Source organism: Chaetodon auriga, chromosome 2 (genome assembly GCF_051107435.1).
Source record: "Chaetodon auriga isolate fChaAug3 chromosome 2, fChaAug3.hap1, whole genome shotgun sequence".
Classification (NCBI taxonomy): Eukaryota; Metazoa; Chordata; class Actinopteri; order Chaetodontiformes; family Chaetodontidae; genus Chaetodon; species Chaetodon auriga.
This window is the reverse complement of record NC_135075.1, coordinates 3355177-3376547: the sequence shown is the minus strand read 5'-3', so window position 1 is coordinate 3376547 and position 21371 is coordinate 3355177. Positions and strand designations below refer to the sequence as shown.

General features: G+C 38.8%; 1 protein-coding gene across 1 annotated transcript; it reads right to left on the bottom strand.

Moving 5' to 3' along the window:
* Positions 1-3820: 3820 nt before the first annotated feature.
* On the bottom strand, positions 3821-19510 carry serinc3 (serine incorporator 3). Its single transcript, XM_076750193.1, has 10 exons — positions 19232-19510; positions 15791-15952; positions 11445-11638; positions 10415-10494; positions 10150-10287; positions 9668-9837; positions 8972-9062; positions 8265-8466; positions 6852-7079; positions 3821-5490 (listed from the first exon to the last, which is right to left on the bottom strand). The coding sequence occupies exons 1-10, from the start codon at positions 19268-19270 to the stop codon at positions 5355-5357; spliced, it is 1440 nt and encodes a 479-aa protein (XP_076606308.1). The 5' UTR covers positions 19271-19510; the 3' UTR covers positions 3821-5354.
* Between the last annotated feature and the right edge of the window lie 1861 nt (positions 19511-21371).

The window sequence follows — 21371 nt, the reverse complement described above, 5'->3', positions numbered from 1 at the left end:
TTAAGCCTATTTCCACAACTCAACTCCATCTTCAGAAGAAGATGCTGAGATGTAGTTGAAAGCTCAGGAAAACGCTAGTAATTGGACCTTGAGTTAAGATTTTCTAGAAAAACTTTCAAATTTTAAAACAGGAATTCTTTAAAGGTTCTCACACATTCTGAATTATTTCATGTTCAAATTTGGGCACTTCTGATCAAAATTTCTGTGAGTGTGAATAGTTTAGTTTTAATATATTCATTTTGTACAAATGTAGAAGGAAAACCGGAAAGGGCACCCTAAGAAATTTGAGTTTGAATTAGTTTGTTAGAGCTGCGGCTTAAAGACAATCGTATTCTCTGTATTCTGGTTCTTTCACCAACAGACTCTTATCTGTGTGTCTGAACCCCTTTCAAGGCCATGATAAAACTTTCTGAAGCTTTCTGACAGAACTGCTCTTAAGATTGCTAGAAACAAATCAAATCCCCCGTTTGACTGCAAAAGAAGTTTATGATGATAGCAGACTCTGCACTGGTCTACTGCGCAGCAATGGAAGGAGGAACATCTAAACAAGCCTATGCAGTCCTGTGGTTTGATGAAGTTCAGAAATTTAAAGAACTTTCTGACTGCAATGAGCAAAGGTATGTTTGGAGAAAAAAGGGTGAAGGATTTCATAAAAAAAAAAAAAGTAGTAATGTTCCCCACGGCAGTAGCATGGGGAACATTTCACCGGTAGAGGGAAGAATAGATTCATGTAGATACCAGCAAATCAATCAAACATCACACCGTGTGTAAATAAGCTAAACATGAAAAGAGGATGGAAACTACAACAGGATAATAATCCCAAACACGCCTCAAAATCCACAATGGACTACCTCAAGAGGCACAAGCTGAAGGTTTTGCAGTAGCCCTCACAGTCCCATGACCTAAATATCATCACAAATCTGTGGATGGACCTCAAAGAGGCAGTGTATTCCCAAGAATCTCAGAAAACTAGAAGCCCTTTGCAAGAAGCCTGAGTGAAAATCCCCCAAACTAGAATTGAAAAACTCATAGCTGGACACAAACAGCTGTGAGGGTTGCCAAAGAGGGTGTTACTAAGTACTTACCCCTACACACACACACACACACACACACACACACACACACACACACACACACACACACACATATACCTTCAAACAATTCAACTATTCAAGAATTTTTGTTACAAATCCTTCATTCATAGGATATACTCATATACTTTCACAAAAGCACTCTTGGAGGAGCAGGGATAGTGTGACCATGACAGTTTGGCCTGAATAGTACTTGTTAGATGACTTTTAAGAACACTGCAGGTTTGTTTGAAATCATAAACCTCTGCAAAATGTATGAATAGAGCAAGTCCATCATTCCCCCTCTCAAATGTAAAGACCTGATATGCAGTTTTATGGAAATATTTTCTTCTAATTAGATCAAAATGAAGCCTCATCCCTCTCTTCTCACTGAATGATTCTCTTATTCCTCTCACATTAATATGCCACAAATAATTTGACAAACACAGTAACAACTTTAAACAAGTTTTATGATGTATATCTCATGTCTGTCTGAACAGGAACTCCTCCTAATGTGATGTTCATCGACTGTGAACCTCTGAGTCCTCTGTTGAATGAAGAGTGTACGCTGCACCTGTGCATCAAAGACTTCTGTCCTGACGATGTGTCAGTGACTTGGACTAAAGATGGAGAGACAGTTCACTCCGGCGTCTTCAACACTCCCCCGAGCCTGAACATCAACGGCCTCTACTCCATGTTCAGTTTCCTCAAACTCACTCCCAACAAGGACGATCAGGGCTCCACGTTCAGGTGCCGGGTGGTCCACAGCGCCCAGAGGGAGCCTGAGGAGAGGCTCTTCACACTGCCCAACCTGCGCCTGACGGATGGCTGCTGACGTGCTCACTGTGCGAACTGCTGTATTTCAGTCCACAGTCGTCTGATTCGTGAAAGTTGAGATGCAGAACAGTAAAGATATGATGGATATGATGGAGCGTCACCAACTCAGTATCTCACCAAATGTGAAACATGGTCACAGTCTGCCCTTCTGTTCCTGAGGTATGGTGTTGAACAATGAACTGAAAAGTGTTTCTGCAGAGCATCTTGATGTCACAGTGAAGGTGACCTTTGACCTTTTGGATAGAAAATGTCTTCACTTCATCATTTCATCCTGTGAGACATTTGTGTGAGATTTTGTTATAATTAGTGTATGAATTCTTGAGTTATGACCAAAAATGTTTTCTGTGAGGTCACAGTGAACTTTGACCTGATCGAATCAGTTCATCCTTGAGTCCAAGTGAACATTGATGCCAAATTTGAAGAAATCAAAATGCCTCCAGCCACAGCTTTTAACACAAAAATAAACAAATGGCTTTGCTCATCCAATCAGATATTCACTGAACAATTTAGCAGCACTGTTTCCCTCTGACCAAACACATCACAAACAGTCATCTTCCAGTCTTCCCTGCTCTATGAGAGGCCTGTTGTCCCTCTGATGTCTACCTGTTCCATATCCAGTAACTGTGGTGCCTTTGTAAATCCATCTCACCTGTGTATCTATAGAAATATGTTTTGTTTTGTTTTTTTAATTTATTTTGAGAATTTGAGACGGATTTAAGATACTCATACTTGAATGTTTCTACTTGACTACAGTTCAGAGGCAAATATTGACTTTTGTTGGACAACTTTAGTCACCAGTTGTCTTCAAATCAACATTGTACACATAAATCATATGATGAACTCGGAAAATTTGATGCACTGTTACAGATTAAACAATCTAACACTATATAACATAGTTTAACAATGCACCAATATTACATTATATAACAGTGTGACAACCACTGGGGGCATTTTTCTCCACCATGAGTACTTTTACTTTTGGTATTTTAAGTATATTTAGCTTACTTTTACTTAATGTAAGTGTCTAAATACTTTCAGTTAAAGCACTATGCCACCCATTTAGCACTGCAGTCTTATAGCACTGACACACACATAATGGACAATTTAGATAAAATGTCAAAATCTTGTCACAACCTAGTGTCGACATTACCCACAACGCAACTTGACTGCTGGCAGTCCAATTGGAGATTCAGTTATGCTAGTACCAGTCAATTAGCCTGGAGCTGCTAACCTCAAACAGAGATTAGGAGCTAAAGAGGTCTGATAATCTCTCCTCTCTCCTCTCCTCTAGATTTGTTTCACTGTTAGACTTGAGGTCTTCAGCCCTAACCTGTGCTGACTCAAGTGGCATCACTTGAGGACATCTATCAGGCTTCACACAGCTCCCTCGAGATTAGCTCATCCATCACTGGCTCACTTTCAGATGTGTGTACTTATTATTTGAATTCTGTCTGAAAATAAGAAGAAATGTACACTGCTATGAGAAAATGTGCACATTGTTTTGAGAATCATTACCTAATTGTGCCATAGCAATTGAGAGAAACTGTAACACTGTGCTAATCAATATTTAAATTCACATGGGTAAAATGATGACCCCACAGAGAATAATCTCTGACTCCTCAGTCCTCCAAAAGCTCCACTGAGCTTTTCAGAGTCTTCCAGCTCATGGTTTTGATTCCTTAACTTCACTGTTCTGGTTCAGCCTCACTACTCTCATCGGTTTGTTCCTGTGGTGGAATTTCTTTTGAGGAACCTTTCTATAAAGAATGACGAGACAAACTTACCTTTGTATTATAATAAGAAACATTCATGTTGAATAGTTTTCAATTTTTCAGTTAATTGATCTGGATTAACCACTGAAAAACGACACTGTGTCACACTCTAGCCTCCAGAGTCAGGATGGAATCATGAGATTAAATCAAATCTGCCTTTATTCTTCATCTTCACAGTGTTTGCACAGTTGCTGTAATTCACAGCAGAGTTTCAGTGTACAGCCTTGCAAAAGCCAAACTGCCTGGCTAAATTCTAACATGTACAGGCAACTCACAAAACATTTAAAAGCAAATATGGTTTGATAGTTTTAGAATAAAGGCTTTTCATATGAGCAGTGCTCAAAAGCTTTTAACTGGAGAATGCTTTTCTTTTTTCATTTAAAGTTTAGGTTTTACTGTATATTGTAATTATATATGTAATGACAATATCTGTGACTGCTTTGCGTTAGTACTTGTGTTTTTATCACTGTACAATCTGAATGTGAGGAACCAGCCACAGCGTTCTCTGTTTTCATGTTATTACAGTTTTGCACAAGGACTCTCCATTATGAAAACTGAGTCAAAGCAAACATAAATGACCATCAATCTGTCTGAACAATTCAACAGAAACTGCAAAAGCACCATGGAGAACTCACAACCTGCTTATAACATACTAACTACAGCAAATCACTTTGGCTTACAAGGCATGGTTGGTCAGTGTTTGTATCATATCAGTTATATTCTTCAGCATACAGTATTTAACCATTCAGTTAACACTTGACATTTCTTACAAACCATAACAATTAAAAAAAGATGACATTCTTTACAAGTAATCATCAGCAATCATCATAAATATTAAAGCTATTTCATACTATTTGGAGTCATATAATGATGCACAGAAAAGAATGCAATCATCACCCACACCAGCTTAAACAAACATTTTGATTGTGTGTTAAGTGCAGTAAGGACTTATTTTACGACCTGAAACATCTCAAAGACACATTGAATACATTGAATATCTTGGTCCACAAAAATTTGGCAGAAATATACAGTAAGTTGACTTGGAGTCATGTTGAGGAATGTGTCATGTTTATCATGGACTTCATATTACTCTGAATACATTCAAATATCAGAAACATTTGACAGAGTGATTAAGGCATTGGGAGGCATGTTAGCAAACTATATGAGCTTATTACTGCACAACGTTCGCACACCAACCCTCATTATTAATACTGAAATTTCAAGAACATTCATATTTTTAAGTGGTGTAAAAAAAAAAAAGTATTTAACTTTGACTTTACATTGAAAAGTGCATCATTTTAAAATGCTGTGAGCGAAGTCTGATTAACAATTCACATGAATTTACATAAACAACACATGGAATGTTTTTCTTCATAACGTGTTTTTGTGCTTCCATACAAAATATGTGATTGTCCTTGGCTGTCCAATTAATGAGCAGCTCTCACTGACTGGTATGAAATCACTCCAGTACATACAGCACCTGACGCAGCTGTTATGGCACCTCTAAACCCGAGCCAAGTTTTTATTTAACTAAAACCAGAAATAATGAAACTAAACTCCAGCTAAAAGTACAATGTGTAAGTCGAAAGTAAGATGCAGGCATGAAGGTCGGTGTTTATGTAAAAACAGAAGAGGTTTGTGCAGCACAAAGCGGAGGCAGGGATGGAGTTGCTGATCAGCTGAAGTCTCGGTTGGTGAGGATCATGGGTGCCACCAGGGTCCAGATGTATAGGGCCAAACACACCCAGCTGGAGGTGATCTTCACCCACACTGCAGGCCACTTGCTGGTTATGGTGTAGTCTGCATCAGGGCTGTCAGGAACAGAACACAACAAATGGTCTTGCGGTCATCAACATTTAACAGTGGAAAAAAACATCTACAAGAAAATGAGGTGGCTGAAAATAAGCTGAATCTCATGAGAGGGCTTTAAATCCAGGTGGGGTCTTATTAAGATCTGGGCATGCAGTGACATTACGGTCACACAGGCTTCATCACTGCTTTAACAGCTTTAAAATTAAATTCCAGCATTTTTTCAAGAACATCTGTCGCCAATCTTACCAATGGGTCATTACATTCGAGTCAATGCCTGAAAAACCTAGAGGGTCATTCAGTAAAACCTCAAGTCCTCAAGGGCTCCTCTGGGTACAAGAAACAAACAAACAAACAAAAAAATCTGTCCACTGTCCAGTAAAAAGAGACATTTTTCCTTCATGTTGCATTTCCTCATCCAGCTGGAAATGACAGATCTTGCTCTTTTTGTACAGCACAAGAAAAATGTGAACATTACTAAATATTAGTATGAAAATACAAAATAATCAATATAAATGATAACATTTATGTATGTTGGTTTTATAAATTAAAGACATTTAAGGCATGTGTCATATCCAGCTAGCATCTGCTGACATCCAAATGGGTCTAAACCATGGACACTGTGAAAGAAGGATGGGTCAAAACATCACTGTGTGACCACTGCAGCCACTGCTATTTGTGTTGTTATTTAGCAAATGTTTCATGTATTTTCAAGATACATTTCATTTGATTTGTATATTTATTCTATCATTTATTTGCATCCAAGTTATGTTAACGTTATGCCGGATTTATAACGGACTGGAGCTTCTTCATTGTTAAAACATTTTTCTGAAACTTTCTGATAACCATGAAATGTATGTCAGTGTTGTTTTATAGCTAATGATAAGTTTATAGCATAATTCATAATCAGAGGAGGTTTGGAAATGTCTCACTTGGACACATGATCCCAAACATCAGCTATTTATTCTGACAATAATCACTACCACATCACATTAGGATTGATCCGCAGCTAAAAATAGTCCTGAACAATTCCAGTATTTCTTCCCGCTTCAGTAATGTTTGCTTAAAACTGAAGTGATGAAAATACGACCAGACTAAATATTTGTGATGTTTTTAACAATTTATGTCATTCATTCTGTAGGAACCAATGGGCTTGGGACCAAACACCACAGACCGGTTAGCCGGACAGTAGTAAGAGACAGACTAACACATTGATGGATGAATAAAGTAAGACTTCTTTATTAAGTTGTTGTGGACACAAAGTGCAAAATATCAGTCGGTTTGAAACGAGGAAATAATAAAGTTTGTTTTGGTTAAATATCAGTTTGTCAGTCAAACTGTGCAGGGGGGTGGGAGAACTGACCTGTACCAGTTGGTGAGGGTCATCATAATGTAGAGCGCAGCCAGGAAGAGCATGAAGTGGAAGAAGGAGTAGTTGTACTGGACCATGTCCCGCTCATTGTCCTCCACTCGCCTGGGTCCTGTAGACTCCTCTGAGAGGTCGGGGCTGCTGCCGCTCTCGGCCAGGATGACTGAGTCTCTGGAGGCCATGGTCAGCTTGTTCACCTGGCTGGTGCTGGACGAACGAATGCTGAGGGCAGAACACATCTAAATGTTTACTCTATGGCCTTTTGCAAATCCTACAAATATTTATACTACAAATCTTTTTTTTTTAGAATGGCCCTGAAGTAAAAAGCACAACAACATGAGAAAACAAACAAAAACAGAGAAGACAGCCACAATTCTCATACTGCTAGGTGGTTAGTTACCTAAAATCTCTCTAATAAACTGAACTTTACTTGTGTGGTTGGCAAAACAATGGAGCTTTTCAGCTGATTCCTGACCTTGGAAACAGCTGCTGGCAGATGAAGATCACATGGGATGATCAAAAGCTCCAGAAGAGAAGCTAAGGCTACACTCACTAATATGCTAATATGTTTTTGTTTTAAAACGCATAAGTTTTGCAAAGTTTATGGCCAGCATCCACACTACTCTTTTGTAAACGCTCCAAAACTGAGATGATGACGTAGACACCCATGTTCACTTTCTGATTTGGTCCTATCAGTCATGACGTGTCTTTCATATGTTGTCATGCCCTTATCAAGTGACCCTTATCCAAAAGAAATCAAATGTCAGCCTGTTCATACCTACAAGCCTTGACTACTTGTGGTTTATTCAACAGGGATAATGAATTACAGGCGTTGCTGATCTTGTTGTCTACGCTAGCAGCTGTGTGCAGTTAACTTCTGCATTTTATAATGCAACTACTGTCTACATGCACAAGAGGTAAACACATGAATGGTCATGTGATATGCAATTTCAGGTGTGTAATTCTGGATGGAGATTGTTTTTGTTTTAAAAAGCAGTTTTAAATTAAATAAAATTCAATTCCTTTACAAAGTGTCCACATTAGTAAACGATGAATAAGTGTCTGCTCCATAATTCTATTTGTTTATCACAGTGAAGAGGGCTTGCATGTGATGTGACAGTGCTGAACAAAGCTGTGAAGTGCAGGTTCTGTGACAAACACATTTTCCCATAGAGAGCGCATATCAATTCAGTTATCTCAGTTGAATGCCTGGATTCACTCTGCAAAAGAAAATTCTGCATGACACCTCAATCAGAGCCAACAGCCTCCAACATTATTTTCATGAGAATGTTTCTCGACCTCATAGTTACCAGGAAGTTCGTGAATGACTGCTCACGCAGACTGACCATGGGATGGTTTACAGCTAGTCATATTGTTTCATATCTTATCCAGGGGCTGTAAACCTACCTTGAGTAGAGGATGCAAAGGACAAAGATAGCGAGCCCCACGATTGTCTGGCCGTCCCACCACTGCAAATACGGGGATGTCAGGACAGGTTCCTCTGTGCCGATGATTATCACAGCTGTCTGGTTCTCCATCGCCAGAGGGGCCAGGGTGGGGGCTGTGATCTGCTGGAAGATACTCAGTAGGCTGGGGTTACATGCTTGGTCTGAGGGGAAGAGATAAATGAAAGCACAATGTTTGAGTGTGCAGAAGAGATTGACCCTAGAAAATACGAGACCTGGTTTGCAGACATGTGATTGGCTTTCCCATGCCTTCCATTCATGTTCTTGGGAAAAAAATGTGTGTAAACAGAGCACATGAAGTCCTTGAAAGTATCTTTGAAATTACACTTAAACCATTCCTAATCAATAGTAGTACTTTGTGCATGATACCTCTGCACATTCTAAGGAGGAATCAATTAAATACAGCATGTTTCCTTGCTGTAAGTACAATATACATTGTGCATTTTGAAGAGAACAACAAAAAGCATAACGAACAAAAGCAGTAACTCAGAGTCATATGACATGAAAAGGATGCTACCTCTTTAAAATGACTGCAGAGAAACAATTCCAACCTCTTGTTTGGGACTAATGGATGACTGTTTTTCTGCAATTCATAACTGCATCCTTGTCATTACAGCATTATTTGAAGCAACCAGCAAGCATTCTCACCAGGCTCATTGGTCATGGCAGACCAGGTGAGAAACATGGTGTACAGGGTGATGATTGAGGACTGTAAAAGACCTGAACGTGGCTGAGACTCCTGAGGGCACACAGATAAAGTAGTCAGAAATCTATAAATTCATAGCATGAAATACTCTGTGATAATTAAGCAAACTCCATTTACTGATGAAGACTGTAAGACGTGGCTGAAAGTAAGCAAGTGGACCTTGAGTTCAGATTATTTTGGATTATTCTGGAAATAAACTGTGATCTCTCTTTCCTCTCTGCACTCTTTGCCTGAGCTGAGGGCTTAAGATATGGTCAAATTAGAGTTCAGTTCAATAAAATCTCCACACTAAGCCTTAAAAAAAGCTGATGTCACTCTTCTGATGAATAAGTAAATATCAGACCAGAGCAATGACAAACTGTAAACAGTGTAAGAGAGCGACGCTACAGTTTGTAGTTAGTTTGTATGATAACATACTAAAAATGGGGGAAAAAACTACAGTAATAACTAAATTCCAAACAGAGAACATCAGACTGCCGACAGATCACATCAGCTCGGTCAAAGCTCAGCAAAGGTGACCTGTGACCTTCTCATGACATTGCTTCAACTTCCTGTATGTCAAAAGCAAGCAATCATTTTGCATTGTTGCATCGTATGACTACTTATTTGACACTAAAGTATGACTTTCTGCTCTGTACCTGTACTTTATGCAGCACAGAGACAACAGAGGCCACCATGCAGAATAACATGTTGAAGCTGATGAAAAACTTGTTGATGAAGCATCCATCAGGCTTGGTGTAGAAGAGGAAGAACAGCACGACAGCAGTTAAGGACAGCAAGTAGTTGAGGATTGTGACCCCCAACAAGGCTAAAAACAGAAGGTACAAAAAAGGTAAATATCTGACACAAAAGTAGCCTAAAACATTCATCAAAAGGACATCAATATGTTTTCTGTGTCCACAGATATGAAAGATTTTCTCAGCTGTGAGCAGAGCTTCTTTTTCCATTGTGTATTGCACTGTGGAAGTGTTGTGTCCATCGACACCACAGTCAAAAATCAACCAATGCTGTAATTTTTACATATATTTCATTTTACAGTTTTAAAGTGTGAACACAGAAGATAATCAAAATACAGAAGCTGTATGCAGCATGTAACTGTGCCACAGCTTGAGCCACTGACCTGCGTACCAGCCCTTGGGGTTGCCAGTCTCCATCTTTTCCACCCAGGCTTCGTTCCAGGAGTGGGCGAAGTCCACCAGCAGCACCAGCTGGATCACAATGAAAACGAAAGCTCCACAGGAGCCCACGACAAACCATGCTGCAGCAACAGAGACACACAGGTCATTCAATTACTCTCATTAATCAATGGATTGATCATCTATTATCACAACTCTGTATACTGGATGTCATGAACTGAGTTATCAAAAGTTTCAAATAGGTCTTACTGTAGGTAAAAGGCCCATCTGGAATGTAAAAGGCACCGACTGTCACTGCCACCAAGGCAGCAAACTTAAAGAACCAAAATCTGAAAACAAATGATAGAAGGGTAGAACATATGTACATTTTAGAGCTGTATCAATACATCCCTCAAAGTCAAACAACTTTCAAAGTATTTCTTCTAAGTTCAACGCTCTGAGGGTCATTTGATTGTCATATGGAAAAACAGCAGAATCCCACACTATACGGTTTAATGTGTGACAACCAATTTGAGCTGCTCAGGGATCAGCAGAGGAAGGCTGTGGTTACTGTGCACTGAACTGTTTATTAAACACTGTGTAAACCATACAGGGACTCCAAGTAAAGGCTCAAGTAACTTTTCCAACATCCAAAGGCCATTTTCAGTCAAACTGAACACTGGAAATGCCTATTGATCATATATTTTTCTTTATTTTTTCTTTTTGTTTTTGGGATGTCTTTTGGATATGTATACTGTGGGTCATGGCTGTATGCTTGTTTTTTTAATAGGGGAAGCAGCTATTAAAAAAAGATGCAAGCTGAATTTTAGTAAAATAAAGGTCAGCATGATAGCAGTGAGAGCAGCAACGATTGTTTACTTTCCCAATATATGTCATATTCATTCAGTTTCATTTCAATCAGTATTTTTCTCCTGGTCATCCTCTATGGCCCCTCAGGGGGGCTGTCTCCAGTTTGAGAACAACTACTGTGGATTAACAATGTGCTGTAGATCAGTAAGGAAAAGAAATGTTGCAGAGTAGTAAAGACTCCGAAGACTTCTAAGGCGCGTGCAGCACAGAGGCCATGTACTGAATGACATGTTGTGTAATTCACATAACACTTGTGACCTAGTGTGGGAGAGGACAGGAAAGCCAAAGTTCTTCTTGTTTCACCAGGCTAAAGCTCCACAGATAAAAGTGGGTTGGAGAGACACATTAACAAGTGTGGACAAAACCCTGCCTCCACTGCAGTGTATTGGTAATAAAGTGCATGTGCTGCTAGTGTTCCTGCAGTGCTTACCCATTGTGAATGGCAGCCCGGGGGTCTCTGCTGGTCTTGATGTTGATCATAAGAATGGAAAACATCAGGAACCACATACTCATGCCAAAGCAGACACGGTACACTGCCTTGTAGCCCACAAACACTTCACAATTGACATCAGCCTGCAGGCTGGGGATGGAGGCTCTGGCCCCGTCTTCACAGAAGCCTGGGATCTATGACAAATCACAGGAAGTCAGATTTTAACTTTACAAAACATCTATACAGGGGGTCACATGAACATGAGCTGAACTGATCACTAGATGTAGTACATTGATCCTGAGTGGAGACCTGAATATTCACACTGCTTGACTTTGCTTGTGAATTTACTGGACAGCTCTGAAGTTACTCAGCATGTAAATGAAGCTACTCATCAGCATGGTAACATTCTGGACTTGGCCATAACATTCAGCGTTAAACACTGACAATGTTTCAGTTTTAGAATGACCTATTTCTGACCATCACTGTTCTCTGATAGCAGCATGATCTTAACTAAGACTTAAGTGGAATTTTTGGTCCAAAAGAGTTTCCTAAATGGCGAGACTGAAGCAAAAGTCCTGTAATATTATGAGATCATTTGAGTAAATGACATTTTAAATGACATGTTTGAACATTTCAACAGTACAGTGTCATCTGCTTTCCATACAGTTAAAATGAGGGAGACTCTCCATGGTTAAACAATTACAGCATTAAAGAAGTTAAGAGAATCTGCTGAGCAGCTGAAAGAAAATGGAAACAAACTGGCTCACAGTTCACTGTAATATATACAAAGAAGCCATGACTGTGTATAAAAATGCAATACGTCTGGCAAGAAAGGATTACTTTTCCAAGATTATTACAGAGAATGCTGGGAACTCTAGAATATTATTCTCCACTATTGACCAGCTGCTCCACACTGCCCCCACCCGCCGACAGTTTTCTGCATCAAACTATGAAGAACTTCATCGTTCTGCACTAACAAAATAACCTCAATTAGAGGTGCTGAGATGACCTTAACAAATGCTTTTGGTTTATTGGAGGTTCCAAGCAACAGCTGAAAGAAAATCTGGGATGCAGCCTTTGTCAATTATGCCCCAAAGCTCTGGAACACACTGCCTACAGAGATCAGGGACTGAATATTTTTAAGAAACTAAAAACTTATCTCTTCACATTAGTCTTTAACTGGCTATGACTTCCTGATACAAAGCTGAATCTCTTGCGCTTTGCCTCACACTGCTGTGCTTCCTTCAAAATGCTGTATTTTCCTTGAATTTTACGCATTCCATGTACTCTGTTTTTCACTTCATTTTATTACTACTATTCTGTGGGGTTATGCTTTCTCTCTTATAAAGGACTGTGGTGTGCAATTTTTAACACCACAGCACCTCAACAGAGTGTTTTTGTCTGGGGCAGATTTAGGCTGTGCCCAACACAGATAACACCCACAGTGAGATTAAACCTGTGGGAAGATGTTCTGGGGTAGACTGAAACAGGCTTATTTTGGTTGATCAAGACTGTGGTGAACCTGTGTCTGTTAGGAAACTGGGAGGCTCTGGTATGCTTTGGAAGCACTTAGTAATTATGTGCCGATTGGTGCAGTGTGCACACAGGTGAAATACTTTGACTTCTCACCTATTAAGTGTCAAATTGCTGACTGCTCCTTTAGTAAAAGAACAAGATGCTCCTATTTCCTTATTTTCTTGTGGGTTATATTCTCCATAATTAACTTTCCATCTCTGTTTTTATGTCTATTCAATGTCTTTTTTATGAGAAACTTTGAGCTATATTTCCTATGTGAACTGTGCTATGCAAATAAAGTTTATTAATATTATTATTATCATTATTATGAACTGAGCAATTAACAAATAACCTCTATCTGGTTTAAGTCTGTAATGTATCTGAAATTATAACATTGAAACAAATCCAACCAAGAGTTGAATGATGTGGTGGCAGGAAACTATTATATTTACTCAATAACTGTACAATGTACAATGTGCAATGTTGTACTTTACCTGAGTGTTTCCACTTTCTGTTCTTTACACTTCTACTCCACTACATTTCAGAGGCAAATGTTGTATTTCTTACTCTACAACACTTATTGATAACTTAAGTTGTGGTGGAAATTCTTGTGAGCTGAAGGAAGGAGTTCACCAGGAGACTTCACATGTCTTAGGCAGAAGTATTTATTGCAGGCTTGATGCATCAAGGAGCTGATGAGCAACACAACGTCCACAAGTGAACCAAGGTAGTGCCACACCAAATTCTGAAGATGTCCCTTCTAATGGGGTGTATTAATACCCCCAATGTCACATGTTTTCCTTTCTGCTCCTTGAACTATTCCCTATTATGGATATTCTACACCCACCTTCTACATTTGTGGTACCCTATTGGATAGTCAAAACCAAACAATAGCTCCTACCGTACCTACGTATGCCCTGACATCCAACCCTCTAACTGAGGACACTTTTGACCTAATTCCTTTAAAATGAGACCTTGAGCATTCCTCCTCGAATTGGTCCAGTATATGTCTGTACAGTTTATCTATAAGACCTTGGCTACATCTGTAGTAAGAACGGGGGGAGACAATTCCTATCTGCTGTCTGTGAGAATGGCCTCTAAATATTATGTTAATGTGTCTCTCTCTGAGGTCTCTGTGTTATCCAACCTTGAGACCTTTGGGCACCTAACTGCACAGAGGACCTATGATAGAAAATTCCCTCATATTAGTAACTAGTTACTTTGCAAATTCAGGTTAATAATACAAAATATAATCAACTATAGATTAAAATAAGATAAGTACTGATCCCCCCCAAAAGATAATCATTGAATGCAGAACTTTTACTTGTAACAGACTGTTTCTACTCCCTCCACCACCAAAAGTAACACAACCAAGCAACAGTGAGCATGCGCTTGTGACTTCAAGAGGAAACATGACCATCACCTCGAATACAACCACATCAGCATGACATGTGCACAGCCCAAAAGAAAGAACAGAAAATTGCACACTTGACAAGCACGTTTTAGATGCAGCAGTTTTCTAATGCCAGCAAACCCTAAATCATCCTGCAGATGGAATGAGCCAACAGCAGAAAGTCAGCAGTCATTTTGACAATATTTTTTAACATTTCAACTAGTTTTAAAATGGCAAAAACCCCACAAATGCCATCTTCTCAAATCTGAATATTTTTAATGAATAATTTTCTAAGTCTTCTTTGACAGAAAAATGAATGTCACAACAAGGCATCTAAAGACGTCACCATGGTCTATTTTCTGACAACTCATTGATTTCCTTTATTGCAGGGTACACTCTGGACAGGACGCCAACCAATCACATGGCTAACATAAACACAGACGACCATTCATGCGGAAATTCACACATACGAGTAACCAATTAATCTAACCTGCACGGGCGTCTGAGATCGGCTTTGGCCCCCCAAGACCCTCTAACGGCTAAGTGGTTATAGCTAATGGATGGATGGATGGAAAATAATCATTAGTTGGAGCCCTACTTTTCTATTTTAGCAATCAAATGCCTCAATGTGTTCTTAACTACTGAATATGTTACATAAATAATACCTTCAGTCATAATCCTGGATGTTCTGTTCTGAGTGTGACGACAGGGAATCTTGTGCACAGGTCTATTCAAAAAGATGTCATTGAACTTGTTCAAGGGAAATGTGAGGACTTATAATATAGTTTTCAGGTCATATTGCCCAGAACTAATCGTGCATGTACAATATTGCATTTATTAACAACATTATACTCTTTACAGATTGACCCAATTTTCCCTTTAAAGAGCTCAATCACTGATGGGATTAAACCCACGTGCTGACTAATTGGCAGTTACTCATGAGATGGTTTATGAGATTTTTAAATTTGACAACACTCTTGGTTAAAATCATTTCAAATATTTTACAGTTTAAGTCAGAAAGATAAATGACAAGATAAGCACCCTCATACCACGCTCACAGTGAACCTCATTTAAATATACTGCACATCGGCTGTTATCTTACAGATAACATATATAGTATATGTGTATCTTCCTATATGTTGATCAATAAGTAACAAATATACTAGTTACATAATTGCCAAAAATTGATGGTTGAGGTTATTTAGAATCAGTGTCATTGCTACACGGTTTGTCCACCAGAGAGGACTGACAAGTTGATTACTCATTATGATGGATAACACTTGTCATGCCATCTCTCTGGGTCACTTGTTCTCATTGTCTGTTATGCGAGAACAATAAGCAAGCAGCTACAGCAGAATTAAACCGATGTATATAGGATTTTCTGACATTAGCCACTTTAACATTACACATTAACTGTATTTCCTTGGTCCACTCATACCCTTTTTAGTTGCTGATCTACTCCCGGCGACAGCATGATGCAGGCGACGATGGTCCCCAGTAGCAAGATGGAGGCGTAAATGATCCTGGTCACCGTGGAGTTCCTGGCCCTTGGACAGCAGCTGCACATCAGACAGGTTGCACTGCTGCACAGGCATGGCACCTAGGGACAAAGAAAATCACACATTTCTGCATCAAACGATAAAAGGAGGTACATCTAAAAACAAGAGACAAAGCTCTGAAAAAAATTAGTGTGAAAACAAACGCAGATGCATTCAATATGCTTGAACTGGTTCTGATTTCTTTCAGGACTTCCACTTCAACTGACGCTTCCAGCTCAATTTAACACTTCAAATGGCATTTTGTCAAGTCCTTTCCATGTTTGAGCTTCCACTGAAGCTCCAACTCCTTTCAGCACTTTCATTTCAATTCATACTTTCACTCAGTGCTTACAGTATAATACAATAAACCAATGCTATCATCCTGTGAATGATGATATGAAGAGTTAGAGAGATATCTGAACTAATCTACCAACAACATACGGTTAGTTTGCAGACCTTGACCATGGAAAACAACAGACAGTTATTTCAGTGACAAGGGGAGGAAGATTCTCAAGACTGGCCTTGCATGTCAACGGTAGGAGTCACAGTTACAGAATAAATTGATCAGACTGAAGATGGGCAGGAAGTCATGTACTTACTGTATTAACAGACAAGATATTCTGCCAGTGTTCTGTTCTGCAGGCATTAAATATCTAAACTCTTAAAGAGTGCTTGTACAATCTTTATTGGGGTGTAAATTGAAAGAATATGCTGTGAAAAGACAAATTTTTATAAGACTTTAGAAAAACTCCACCTAACATAAGAGAGACTGAGGCTTTCTTAGAGAAATTCTTTTGTTGCAGCAGCAGGTTAAACATACATATAAACATAAAATATATGCAATAAAGAAGGATAAGGATGAGAATAAAATGAAGAGGAAAGAATGTTCTTAAAAAGTATAACTAAGTATATAAACATAGAACAATTGCAATTGTTAAAAATCTAACTAAATATATAAACAAGAATAACAGTTCAGTTGAGAAATACAACATGCTAAAATCAGTCCAGCTGGCCTAATCCCATACATACATGTGACTTCGACTTAAACTTTCAACAAATTAATTCCAAACTAATCAGTTCTGTCATTCTGTTATATTACAAACACTGATCTACAGTAAATCTACATACACTGTGTTTGAACAGAGGTTGTTTTTTAAGATAGAGGTGTATCCATCTATCCACCCATGGGCCTGAGATGAGCAAACGAGCTACACAAGAGCTTACCCACCCTTACCACTAATGTCCTGAAGAAGATATGTTAGGCTTTGGATTAACAGACAATGCTTGTTAGTAGGATCAATTAATTGTTGGCATTCACCTTTTCGTGGAATTTGTTTACAATAAGGAAATGCAGAATATTACAAGTCTAATCCTTCAAAAGCTGTCTGAGCTGTGTATTCCGTTTATTTATTTGTCCTTGTTTGGACTCTGTTGTAAAACTGCTTGCACCAGAGTGATTGTGTGAGTATGTGTGTGTGTGTGTGTGTGTGTGTGTGTGTGTGTGTGTGTGTGATCTCTACAATGGTGGCAGTACAAAATACAACTTTTGCCAATCTATGTGTAGACTGGACAAGTGAAAACAAAACAAAACAAAACAGAATATTCCTTTAAATTGCAAAAACTACTGATTTGATTCAGACACAGGTGTGTAAACTACAGAAAAATCTGTATTGTAACACTGAGCTGTATCCATGTCAGACGGTGAGTCCCTGTACAGACGACTATCAGTGGCCTACTTTCTGTTTCACTTCAGAGAAAAACACTACAATGAACTACTCAAACAGCCTGTGTATCTACACTGCTTTAGTCTCTTTTATACCGACAACTGATTGGAGTCAAGACATAAGGAGGCCCGGAAGACTGTAAACAAGTTAATACCCCTGCCAGCCAGACAAGGTCGACTTAGTACAAACACAGACTAGGCCATGGTAATGTGTGCCAGATACCACATACAGCATGTGCTGCATCAGGACTGAGCAGGCCACGCTCTGCCCTGATCTTAACCAAAATAAACTGGGGAAATTTGTTCAGTAGTGTAAAATCAACAGAAGCGTGACCTTCATATTGTTTGAGCACTGCAGCAGCTTTAGCAATCCTCCACTTCGCAGAAAAGACAGAAGAAAAAAGCGGCTGAGATGATTCATTTATTTGTCAAATTGCTGACAATGTTCAGAATCTATAATCGCTTGAGTTACAAAAATCTCAAATATCTGCTGGTCAGAGCTTTAGAAATGTGAAGATTAGCTTATTTTTTTTCAAAAATCATCATGAATACTTGCAATATTTAATTATTGGACAACTTGTGATGTATGTTTGTGTGTCTTTGTGACATTTTGCATAAATTCTTAAGCTGGTAAATGAATAAATAAAACAATCAGGTGGAGCATGTGTGCTGTCTGGCATGGTAAGCCTCTCATCCTTATACAAGATGTCCTTAGTATTTGTCCTAATCCTAACGTCTCTCTGACATGGATCCTCTTCCTACTTCTAGCTACAGTCCATGTTGCTCTGTCCTTCTCTTTCCTTGCATAAATCCATGCTGTTGTCTTCACCTGCATCCATATGTTGTCAATATTCTGAGTATGGCGGTTGTTGTGACTCTACAACAAGGCAACAAAGCAACGTTAATCCAATTAATCACGTGTAAGCAGATGACCAAGTGTGTTATGATTAACCCTTTGCTTTGCTGTGGGCTTCAAGATGGAAGTGTGTTACAAATATTTTATTCTGCACGTTAACATAATAAGATGGTACAGGTCACTGTAACACCTCACTGACCAAAAACAACTTTTCGGTTCTCTTTCTGGGTCTTTAAACATATAAACATCTCAAGTATGTGCGTGTTGGCACAGACATTTTTGAAAAGATATGAGTCATAACTGTTAATAGAGACGTCTGTGAGCATATTCTACAATAAAACATCAACGTTACGACATGTTCGGCTGGTCATTTATTCTTCCACTCACGACGGCACGGTGGTGGTCGGAAATAAAGCCGCGAGCTGTCATTCTTAAAGCTGTCGGACGGATGAGAACAGAATCAGACGACTCAATATGTGTCAGAAATAAATACTGCTTCTTGTAAAAAAGCGACCAATAAACCCGAACCACGAGCTCAAGTAGGGAGTTACGTTGTTTTCTTTGGAGTTAAAACACCAGATATTTGAATGGAGTTTGGTGTTGCGTACTCTTCAGACAGGAGTGCGTTCTGTACAGTATTGGGGAGCGATATCACCTGTTGCTTCTAACTCTTCGTCACGTCCGTGTCTCTTACATTTCTCATCGGCTGAAAACAGTGTGGTTGTAAATAACACAGTTTATATTCGTCATATCACAACTTACCCAGCTTGCGACGGAAAAGGCCCCCAGTACTGCCCCCATGGCGGTCCAGTTTCTGTCAGGATGGAGGAGCAGACAGTCCGTAAATCCGTGTTTTTCTTCCCCTTACTCCTCCTCTGTCCCTCCAGGATGGATTTCAAACAAACCAGCTAAGTAAACTGTGACACAGCTCGACAGGACAGAACCTGTACGGTGAAAGTGGCTCTTGTGGGAATCCTGGACGCTACAGCCCACTGAGGTTGGCTCGTGAGGTACAGTTATGATTTTTTTTTTCCGCTCACTGCGTCTGACAGCGTCAAGCTGGGTGACGTCATCACGGCGTTGTCCTATTGGGAAATGTACAAGACTGGAGCAGAGCGCTAATTAGAACCTAATCAATAGACTTCTTCATATTCTCCTATTTATTTGGAATATTTAACATAAGAATGAGCAGCTCTATGACTTAGTCTAGTTACACACACTGAGTTTATGTACATATACAGTAATACGCCTGGTTTACTGCCACAATTTACAATTCTGAATTATCATGTTCATCAATCAATTATTTTTTTTGACAATTCATTCAGTCACACAATCAAAGAGATCAAGACTTTACTTGATAGGCTACTTGACTACTTGATGAATGGCTTGAAAATCAATTGCTGATTAATTTCCAGTCAGTCGCTTATTCAATTTTATCAGCTGGTTAATCATAGAACTGATGTACAACTCGGTTTCCAAAAAAGTCGGGGTGTTTTGTATAACGTAAATAACCCGAGTCCATGAAGTGAATAACCTTAATACAATCATGTGTTCGCAAAGTGGTGATCCTCCCTCCCTCCATCCTTGTGAACGACTGAGCCTTTCCAGGATGCTCCTTTCATACCCAATCATGATACTATCACCTGTTACCAATGAACCTGTTTACCTGTGGAATGTTCCACACAGGTGTTTTTGGAGCATTCCACAACTTTGCCAGTCTTTAGTTGCTCCTGTCCCAACTTGTTTGAAACGTGTTCAAATTCAGAATAAGAGATTTGCAAATGATCACATTCTGTTTTTGACCTCTTTTTCTTTCTTTCTTTTTTCTTTTTTTCTTTTTTTTAACTGATTCATATTGTGATGGGTTATTGTCATAATGGTTGCTTGGACATGTAAAGCTTGCTTGTAATGTTTCATATAAATACAAATGTAAAACCAAGCAATGGAAATAAACAAAAATATGTCTTGTATGTAAGCTATTTTATACAACTTTAGGTCTAACTTTAATGTAAAACCATTACAGTTGTCATTTCTCATCTCCTTCACTGACACAGAGACAGATACCTTAAGTTAATTTTGTTTCTTCATTATACTTTTTTTGTGTTTACCCTACATATATCTTAATTTCATTACTTGAATATTATTTTAAAGCATCATAGTTTATCTTTTATTTGGATCTACATTAGAGGTCCCTACTACTCTTCCTGGGGTCTCATTAAAGCAACACAGAAATTAATGATTTACACTTTACACAGCAATTAATACAGTTACAGCAACAATCTCTAATGGTACCTCCAATATCACTGTAACACCAAAAACGAAATTACATCAGAACCAAGTATATGATAAACAAATTATCACCAGTGCTAAGGTTGCTAAATTTCCCTCGCAAATTCCAGAAGCTGTGGAAATTATTTTTATGCTCTGCAAATCTCATCAGGGTTTGCTGAGTTTTAATATTCATTTTGTTGTTTTAAGTGGTGCGATAAACTCTGTAAGTGTGAGTGTCTTCATTTGTTTAAATGCCACATGGCCTTTTGGTAGTGTGATTTACAGATAGAGTACGTTTTATTGGTTTTTGTTGTTTTAAGTAGTGATATAGTCTGTGAAAGTAAGAATGTGGTGAATCATTTTTATTTAAATCCAGAACTTTGGAGAAGCAAGATTTTAAAAAGCAAGTGTTACATACTTCACTTTAAGTTCCTCTGTTTAGCATTTAATTTAAGCAGTACACAAACTCTTAAAACGTGGATTGTATACTGCTTATATGTGCTCAATGACACTGTGATACAGGTGTGTGCAGATTTAAGGACATTCTAACTTTATTATATTTATGGGTGCTCCCCCTAAAGTTATTGACAACTACATGAATAAACATTTGTATCTGCCTACAACTATATTA